This window comes from Vulpes vulpes, chromosome 6 (assembly GCF_048418805.1).
Source record: "Vulpes vulpes isolate BD-2025 chromosome 6, VulVul3, whole genome shotgun sequence".
Taxonomy (NCBI): Eukaryota; Metazoa; Chordata; class Mammalia; order Carnivora; family Canidae; genus Vulpes; species Vulpes vulpes.
In genome coordinates this window covers 74731146-74741020 of record NC_132785.1, presented here as the reverse complement: position 1 = coordinate 74741020, position 9875 = coordinate 74731146, and the positions used below count along the sequence as shown (strand labels likewise).

General features: G+C 38.8%; 1 protein-coding gene across 2 annotated transcripts; it reads left to right on the top strand.

Moving 5' to 3' along the window:
- The first annotated feature begins 760 nt into the window (after positions 1–760).
- Positions 761–5159, top strand: CFL2 (cofilin 2). Of its 2 annotated transcripts, none has more exons than XM_026019049.2 (4): positions 761–983; positions 2073–2380; positions 2498–2574; positions 2657–5159. In XM_026019049.2, exons 1-4 carry the CDS (start codon positions 981–983, stop codon positions 2767–2769), a joined length of 501 nt encoding a protein of 166 aa, XP_025874834.1. In that variant the 5' UTR covers positions 761–980; the 3' UTR covers positions 2770–5159. The 2 variants fall into 2 exon arrangements, with proteins under 2 accessions (XP_025874834.1, XP_025874835.1); XM_026019050.2 differs by lacking the exon at positions 761–983 and adding an exon at positions 1219–1465.
- The last annotated feature ends 4716 nt before the right edge of the window (positions 5160–9875 follow it).

The window sequence follows — 9875 nt, the reverse complement described above, 5'->3', positions numbered from 1 at the left end:
CAAAAAAAAAGAAAGAAAAGAAAATGTCATCGATATTTTTTTTTCTATGATAAACAGGATACATGTGTAAGTACAAAAAAGGTTTAGTTAGAGAAGAGCCTTGGCTCAGTTATGCAGGCTTTGCCAGAAGAGGTTGTGATTGCCAAGAAGGAGGACTCTCTCTACCCTTGGGTCCATTTATTTGGTATCAGCTGTCACAGCTGGGGTTTCATGAAGAAAAGAGAGAGTGCATCCGCATCCTGTGAAGTCTAAGATACAAAAGGATATGACCAAGGGATGTTGCTACCCAATTTCCCCCCCTTGTTACCATGCCAACCACAGACTTTGGGAAAGTGATTTTACGCTTCTGTTTATCATTTTGCTTTTGCTGAGTAATTCAGTCAACTGGGGTAACCCCCTATAGTATTTATTTTCATCTAACTGGAGGAAGGAAATCTAAACAATTCACACCACGTCTTATGTGTTTTCCAAAAAAAAAACAAACAAAAAAACAACCCTCAAAACGTTGGAATCCAGCCCCTTTCGGTGGAAACCACAGGGGACCCAAGGAAAGACACCTTGGCGCCCCAGGCCGGGAGCAGCGCCCTCGGGGAGGCAGAGTGAAAGCGCCCCCCCGCCCCACGGCCGGCCGACGAGCGGCGCCCCGGGGCTGGAGGCGGCTCTGCAGGCCCCTGGGCCCCAGCCACCGCCGCGCAGCCGCCGGGCCTGCTGGGCGCGCGCGCCGGGGTCAGGCCGAGGACGCGGGCGGGGCCGCGCGGCGGAAGGGCCGGCTCGGGGCGTGCCCACGTGACCGCCCCGCCCGCTGCCTGCAGCCCCCCGGCCGCCGCCGCCGCCGCCTCTGCCTCTGCCTCTCGGGCTGCAGCTCCCGGCGTGCCCCGCACTCGCCGCTGCCCGCCCGCCAGCCCCTCCCTCTCTTCCCACCAGTGCCACAGAGCGGAGCCCGAGCCGCCGCCGCCGCCGCAGCTACAGCCGCGGGCACTATGGTAAGGCGGGCGCGCCGCCCCGGGGGACCGAGGGCCGGGACGCGTCAAGCAAAAACCCCCGCGCGGTCCTGCAGGGCCCTGGGAGTGAGGCCGCCATTTTAGCCCGATTTGGGCCTTCAAGGCGGGGGGCTGCTGCGCTGCGGCCCCGCTGCTCTCCCTCCAGCCGCCCGGCCTACCCTCCCGCCGTCAGGCCAGGCCCTGCCGCTCTTCGGATTCCTGAGGGCGAGGAGGGCGCGGACCGGGGCTGGGGCCTGAGCCGGGCAGCGGCGTCTGGAGAGGTCGGGCGTGCCGAGCGGCGGCCCGCGGCGCGGGAGGGTCTGCGGGGCTCGTCCTGGGCGCGCTGCGTTCGCGCGGGGCTTCCTTATTTTACTGGGCGCTCGCCTCAAATTGGTACGTGCTCTAAAGAGCCCTTGCTGAATGAAGGCTTTCTGTGAAGGATCTTGCTGGCCCTGTAATAAAACCCCTGAGAGGAGATTAAGGAGGTGAGAGAACGCTTTTTAAAATAAATGCCTTTTCGCCGTAAAAAGCTTTTACACTAGCTCCGTGAGTTTTGAAGTGTCTGCATTTGAGCTGTGAGGCAATTATGTTGTAGCCGTGGGCGGTTTGGAGTTCACACTTGATTCTCTTTCCTTATGAGGAAACGGCACTGGCTTAGGATGACTTTAAAGAAAAAAAAAAATAGTAGAAGCTTTAATTGAAATCCAAAAGTGTTTTTTTAAGGCCAGCAGAGTTGACACAATACAGAAGGTATTTTTGCTGCTGCTCCTGAAGCTCTGACATCACCCAGTGAAATAGGAAACATTTCAGGGATGGGACAGCTTGTATTTGTCCCTTTCCCTCTACCTTCCATTTACTTCAACCTCCAAATCCCTTTCAAAAGGATGAATGGGGCAGGACGAGTTAGAATCCTTCGGTGCATCTCATATACTGATACTTAAAATGTGGCAACTCTGATTGGACTGCTTGCCTGGTAGGATGCAATTTTTGATGTCCAGATTAAAGTGAATCCGTGAATCCTCTCTAGGCAAACAGTAATTTTGGTTAAAACCAAAATACTTGTTCTGAATTACTGTTCTTTTTTTATTTCAGGCTTCTGGAGTTACAGTGAATGATGAAGTCATCAAAGTTTTTAATGATATGAAAGTAAGGAAATCTTCTACACAAGAGGAGATCAAAAAAAGAAAGAAAGCAGTTCTCTTCTGTTTAAGTGATGACAAAAGACAAATAATTGTAGAGGAAGCAAAACAGATCTTGGTGGGTGACATTGGTGATACTGTAGAGGACCCCTACACATCTTTTGTGAAGTTGCTACCTCTGAATGATTGCCGATATGCTTTGTACGATGCCACATACGAAACAAAAGAGTCTAAGAAAGAAGACCTAGTATTTATATTCTGGTGTGTAAAAACAAAAGAAAAAGTACTTTTAAAATGCAAGGATTGTTATTAACATAGTCAGTTTTGCCTTTGTTTTCCTTTTAAGTGGGATTCAACAATTGTTTCTTTTTTCTGTAGGGCTCCTGAAAGTGCACCTTTAAAAAGCAAGATGATTTATGCTAGCTCTAAAGATGCCATTAAAAAGAAATTTACAGGTACAAACATTAAAAATTTGTGCAGAGGAATTACTCTTTCTTAATTATAATAAGATAATGGGATAATGTTTTTCCTTTTTAGGTATTAAACATGAGTGGCAAGTAAATGGCTTGGATGATATAAAGGACCGTTCGACACTTGGAGAGAAATTGGGAGGCAACGTAGTAGTTTCACTTGAAGGAAAACCCTTATAAAATGAGATTCAAGTGCCATCTGGATCTTAAGGAGCTTCCATTTCTCCAGCTCAATCAATTGAAATAGTATTAGGTGGTGTTTTTTTTTTTTCCCCCTCTTCCCACTGGGTCCTTCCAATACAGTGAATGAAGGAAATATCATTCATGTAAGCAGCCTATCAGTGATTGCCATTAGACTGTTTAATACTGTTACTTTTATGTAGAACCCAAGGAATGCCTTCCCATCATATTTTAGCCAAAACAACTCGTTATATGCCTCCCTTGCAGCAAGCACTACAATGAAAGTGATTGTCAATGTGAATAGCTTAGAATACTGCAAAGGGTAAGCTGATTGAATGCCTTGAAAGTATTATCCACTGGTCAGATGGTAAACTTTATTCAGTATTATTTATAGTTGCACTTGATTGCAGTTCTGTGAGGCTCGAGCATTCATACACCTCACCTGCCTTGGCAAGCCTATTTTTGTGACATGGCAGCACAGATTTAACACTATGCATTGAAAGCACTTTTTTTGTAATGAGTTTAACCTCCCACCCCCCCAAAAGGAATGCCAATTAAGTTTTGTTAACTGTGTCATCAACTTATCCTAGTACCTCAGTATTCATTCCTGTTACCTGCATATCTTAAAAGAAATAGCTGTTACTAATGCCTTTTTGTTTTCTATTGAGTGTACACTACTGAATAAGTGTAGGAGTTTATGTTTACCATGTAAGTTTTGCAACACTAAAAATATTTTGAATATCAGTCATGATGGCAATTTCTGTATAAAAGAGCCTTAAATGGAACATTGTTTTTGAGATCAAACTCCCTACCCTCACAAAAATGGCCACGTTGCAATAAAAATTGTGGCATATTACAGAACGTTGCCTTGTTTTCCTTGGACATTTTGCAAAATGTTACGTGAAGCAACTTTTAGGGTAAACAGCTACTGTTAATCTTTGCACTGGTCATTTAAGAATTTTTTTGTACAACATTCATGCATGATATTTTCCAGTTTGTTGAGTTTAAAAAATATTCTATCCTAAAGCCAACTAATAGAAAATATTATTGTTATAACGGGATACTTTTATAAGCATTAGTTTATTTATTTCCTTATATGTTAATATGAAGATCAGAAGTTATTTTTTGCACTTTGAAAAATATTCTTCAATACCAGATTTATTCTCTGGATAAATTAGGGTAGTTGTTTTTTAATTCACGTTTACATTTCTAAGTAAATGACTAGTAGAAGCAGGAAGCTCTTACTGCATATTTGGTCATAATGAAAACTTATAAAATGTCCTTCAAAGGTTAATACTTCTCATGTTTAGGAACTTTCATTTCAGCTATTATTTCTTAATATATTTTGCAAATTGGAAAAAATAATGATGTAGCAGTCTTAAGCATTAGTAGTGGGATTTGGCTGTGGTCCAGAGTGCTCTCCTTATAGAGAATTTGATCTGCTCAGTGTGAGCAGTTTGCTGTTAGCCAGAGCTATTTATGGCAAACACATGCTTTTGTATCTTGTCATAGTTATCCACAAATGGCAAAACTGGACTTGATTCTACTGGTATGTAAAACAGGCATGCTAGTAAGCAGTCAATCGTGGCTTAGAACTTAACCCCATAGCTCTGAAGAATGCTCTTTTTTTTTTTTTTTTTTTTAAGAATGCTCTTATCAGAAAACAGGAAACAAAAACTCTCCTCCTTTTTTTAATGTGTGGAAGTAATTTGAGTATAATTAGATATTTTCCCATATTTTCAGAATATTTTTTCAAGTAAAAACAAAAATAGGATTTAAATGTCTAGGCTTGATTTAAAATTATATGAATGGCTTGGGGTCTTTTGTACTGAGCCATCTTATTTCAGGCTTCCACCTGTCCCTGTGAAATATGCTGGACATTTTGATGGCTTTTTGGTAAGGCTAAACTCATACTGACATACACTAAACCATATGTGTAACTGATTCTTATACCGTGGAATTTTTCATTATTTTCCTCATTCTTCTAAAAAATAAGGGACTCTAAATAAGTTATGTAGTATCTTTTGTTTTTATAGCTGATTTATCAGCTTTCTTATATGCCTCATAAATAATAATTTCAGAAATTAAATATTGCTTTAAACTGTGGTACTTTGTTCGATTGACGGAACTGATACTAAGTTCATCTTTGAAATACATCTTTGTGCATAAAGCCAAAAATAATGATAAAATTAATGATTCACATGTTACTTGAGACTAATTTGGCATTTGAAATGATCATTTTATTTTACAATCATTTACAATGAAACAATGTTCCAGTTAGCTTTAAAAAGTATACGGTGCTAATTAGTAAAATATTGAGGGCAATATTTTACTGCTAGCTTGCAAAATTATAAGTGTTTAAAAAAATAAAATGTATGAAAATATATAAAGCTGTTGAGATGTGTTTCCTTACACTTAAGAACATTAAAAATTTCAAAACTAATGTTGCAGATCAAGGAGGCACCATTATCTTTAGCTTTTTCAGGATTTTAGTTGATAAACTTTCTCATTTACAGGTATCAATATTCTTTGAAAACTTAATGCTATAGCAATTAATTTTAACATTTTCAGACAAATGGGAACAGTTGGCATTTGTCCCAAACTGGCTATCATCAGCTGTTGTTTTCAATCATTATCTAAAATAATGAGGCCAGCATTGTATATTTAATGTGCCTTTTTAGTAGATTGGAAGAAAGGCTTCTTTTTGAGTTTTTCTGATATAGATCCTTTGTAGGAGCTAATTGATGAAATCTAGCAAATGAGGTTTGAGAGAAAATTAAGTACCTTATTAAGGAATAATCTCAGCAATGGTTAATCATAGAAGGATTGGGAACACCCTTCATTAGGTTTGCCACTCAAAAAATCTGATTCTGCTCTTTATAGGTCCTATTTTTGGTAGCAAATTTAATGATACTTTGAGATCCAAACAAACATGCATATTAATTTTTTCATGAATATTAAAATTGTTAGAGATGTGCTGGCAGGCTCCAGTGATGATTGCTTTTTCAGACAGCTTGAATTTATGGATGTTGTGTGTTCATCTCAGCCAGTAAAGAAGTCTGAGCCTTTTCTTTTGCTTTGGAACATCCAAATTGCTTTTTTCCTTGTAGAATTGGGAGTCATTCCTCCACTTCAATTTCCTGTCATAAAGCAGTTGGGTAAATTATTCTTTTTGAGCCTTATCATAATAACTATCATTCCTCATTACAGAGGATCAACTATGGAAATGACTTTTGGAAAACAAGAAAATGCTATATAAATGTAATAACTTAGTTAAACCATTCTAAATGTAGTTAAGTAGACAACCATGATTATTATAATCTTAAGATTTATTATAAGTCTTTTAACCGCTTCATTTTTGTAATTATTCCACTTAATCCTACAGTGTAAGAATTAGCTGGCACGTGACATCGGTTTTTCAGAAAGTAGCAAAGCATAGCTGCTGAGTTGATGTTTGTGACTGCTCTTAATTTTTTAAGTGTAGTTTTCTTTTTCACATACAACCAATTACTAGTCTTTTTCCCAAAATAATTTTGAATTAAAGAGGAAATAAAGCTAGAGAAATAATCGGTATGGAATACTTGTCATGAGTCATGATCCAGGTTGTTGAAAACCTATGCCTGCTTATCATTATTAATATCCTTTTTTTTCATTATTAATATCCTAAATTTCTGTAGTCCTTTGTGTTTGTCCAGGTACTTGAAATTCATCTACTCCCCTTAGGTTCTCATAATCAGCTAACTGTATTTCTCTGCTACACACAAAGAAGCTAAAATCTGGAGAGGTTAAGAGACAGCTCAATTACTGAGTAGCAAAGCTGATTCCTGTCCAGTATACTTTTCACTCTGCATTTATATAATGGAGAGCGAGTTACTAATTTACTTTTTTTAAAAAGTGGAATAATCTGGGTTTTTTTGAGCAGGATATAATTACTCAGTATATTTTCAAAGTAGTGTCTCAAGAATATTTGAAAAATAGTCTTGGGATTTTTGTCTCCTAAGGAAGCCCATGGTCATAAAAGCCTAAAATAATTTTACACTTCAAAGATTTTCTTAGATGTTTCAGTATTGTAAGTTTATGAGATTATGAAAACCCATAAGGATTGTAAAGATTTTCTTAGATGTTTCAGTATTGTAAGTTTATGAGATTATGGAAACCCGTAAGGATTGTATAGACCCATTTTCCAGAAAGCTGATACCTCTTGTTTTTTTTTTTTTAGAAAAAATTATTTTAAAGATTTTAAGTAATCTCTACACCCAACATGGGACTCAAACTCGCAACCCTGAATTCAAGAATCACATGCTCTACTGGACATAGCCAGGCCCCTAACATTTCTTTTGGCTATTTAAAGAACTTTGGTGTACTTTCTGGGTTCTTGGTTTTTTGGATTTTTAGTAAGTATGTAGGATAGCTGAGCTGTAGGTAAAAGAAGCATTGCTGTATCCCTGCAAGGTGTCTAAAATATTTTATTAAAAATATTTAATATAGGGATCCCTGGGTGGCGCAGCGGTTTAGCGCCTGCTTTTGACCCAGGGCGCGATCCTGGAGACCCGGGATCGAATCCCACGTCGGGCTCCCGGTGCATGGAGCATGGAGCCTGCTTCTCCCTCTGCCTATGTCTCTGCCTCTCTCTCTGTGTGACTATCATAAATAATAAAATAAAATTTAAAAAAGAAATATTAAAAATATTTAATATAAATATTTTTATTTATTAAAAAATTTAGTATTTTTTTAGGGCAGCCCGGGTGGCTCAGCGGTTTAGCACCGCCTTTGGCCCAGGGTGTGATCCTGGAGACCCGAGATTGAGTCCCACGTCAGGCTTCCTGAGTGGAGCCTACTTCTCCCTCTGCTTATGTCTGTGCCTCTCCTTCTCTCTGTCTTTAATGAATAAATAAAATCTTTAAAAAAAATATATTAAAGATTTATTTATTTGAGAGAGAGCACAAGTGGGAGGGGAGAGAGAGAGAGAGCACTAGCCATGAGGGTTGAGAGAGAATCACTAAGCACAGAGCCCGATGCAGGGCTCTATCTCATAACTCTGAGATCATGACCTGATCATGATCAGGGCCAAAACCAAGAGTTAGATGCTTAATGGACTGTACCACCAGGCACCCCTGTCATTAATATTTTAATTTTTTTATTTTAAATTCAATTAGCCAACATATAGTACATCATTATGTTTCAAATGTAGTGTTCCATAATTTATCAGTTGTGTATTGTCATTAATATTTTAAAAAGTTATTTTTGTCTTTGGCAATACTTGTATTGTTAAAGGCACACAAATGAATTTGTTCCCATTAAGAGAAAAGGCTTATTCTAGATTATTGAAACAATGGAATATGAGAATATGCATTTGATAAGCAAAGTAATCTTTAAAAATGGAAAATGCCAATTAATCTTTTGAGCTTATTAGATTTTTCTTAAATGTACCTTAGATTTGTTCACTTGGAAATAGCTTTGATTACTCTTCATCTAGATATATAAATACTTTCATTTACTCTTGACTTCTACAGCAAATTTGATTATGCATACAGAATGGTTTAGGAGTTTATTCGGCATAACATGAAAGAACAGATAACATGAAAATTTGGAACAGATTTTTGTTCAAATGTATAATTTTCTAACATGAAAACTCAATGGCACGAACTTTTGTACTTTTTTCTTCATTTTATATATTCGTAATGGAATTTCAAATATTTCCTTTGGGAAATTGATAGTTACTGAGTGAGTCATAAAATTTGTGGGCATATGGCCCATTGTTTCTTTTCTTTTTTTTTTTAAGATTTTATTTATTCATTCATGACAGACACACAGAGAGAGAGGCGGAGACACAGGTAGAGGGAAAAGCAGGCCCCATGCAGGGAGCCCAATGTGGGACTCGATCCCGGGTCGATCCCGGGACTCGATCCTGGAACTCGATCCTGGGACTCCAGGATCATGCCCTGGGCTGAAGGCAGGCGCCAAACCGCCAAGCCACCCAGGGATCCCTGGGCCATAGTTTCTATGTGTTCCTGTAAGCTGATAGGGCCTTTTTAAAATTATTATTAGCAACAAACTAAATCACCATATGGAAAAGGTAGGCAGTTCCCAAATTTGCATAATTATTTTTATCAAAGGTCAAAATGGCAGTACTTTGTTCTAGAAATCATAAAATGTTGCTATATCATATAAGGAATAAGATATAAAAGAGATTTTTGGGGGTGACTTTTACAATATCTAAAAGAGATGTAGACTTCATGAAATAAATGTAAAAGAATTTTATGTGAAGATTAATGTGAAAACCTTTTGTGTATAAAGAAGCAATGGATCAGAAACACCTGGCTAGCTCAGTTGGAAGAGTGTGCAACTCTTGATCTCAGGATTGTGGGTTCAAGCCCCATGTTGGATGTAGAGATTACTTAAAAATAAAATCTTTTTAAAAAAAAAAAAAAACTATAGGGCACCTGAGTGGCTCACTCAATTAAGTGTCCAACTCTTGGTTTCAGCTCCAGTCATGATCTCAGAGTTGTTAGATCAAGCCCAATATTGGGCTCTGTGCTCGGTGGGGAGTCTGCTTGAGATTCTTTCCCTCAGTCCCTCCCCTGCATGGTCTCTCTCTCTCTCTGAAATAAATAAATCTCTTTTTTTGTTTTCTTAAGATTTTATTATTAGTGAGAGAGTATGAGTGGGATAAAGGCCAGAGGGAGAGGAAGAAGCAGGCTTAATGCTGAGCAGAGAGCCTGATGTGGGGCCAATCCCAGGACCTTGAAATCATGACCTGAGCTGAAGGCAGAGACGCTTAGCCAACTGAGCCACGCAGGCACCCCCCCAAAGTAAATAAAGCTATGGATCAAAGAACTAGAGAAAAAGAGTGACAACCCCTTTACTCTTACTGCTTATTGATAATTACGTTATGAAGGGATGTAAAGATATTTTATAGTTTCCATTTCAAAAAGTCTTTTACAGAGGGAGAACAGGATGGGAAGCTAACAAAACTGGTGTTAGCCATTTTCCTAATTGCAATATATTTAGATTTTAGAACATATCTGGGTTTTTTAGGCTTGATTTTTAAAAGTAACATTGTTGATTGACAACTTGTAATACTATTGCCTATCAAGTCATGTGTA

Coding starts and splice junctions, on each gene's coding strand:
- CFL2 (XM_026019049.2), top strand. Junction 2,381..2,497: donor GACCTAGTATTTATATTCTG/GTGTGTAAAAAC, acceptor TTTTTTCTGTAG/GGCTCCTGAAAGTGCACCTT. Junction 2,575..2,656: donor CATTAAAAAGAAATTTACAG/GTACAAACATTA, acceptor TTTCCTTTTTAG/GTATTAAACATGAGTGGCAA.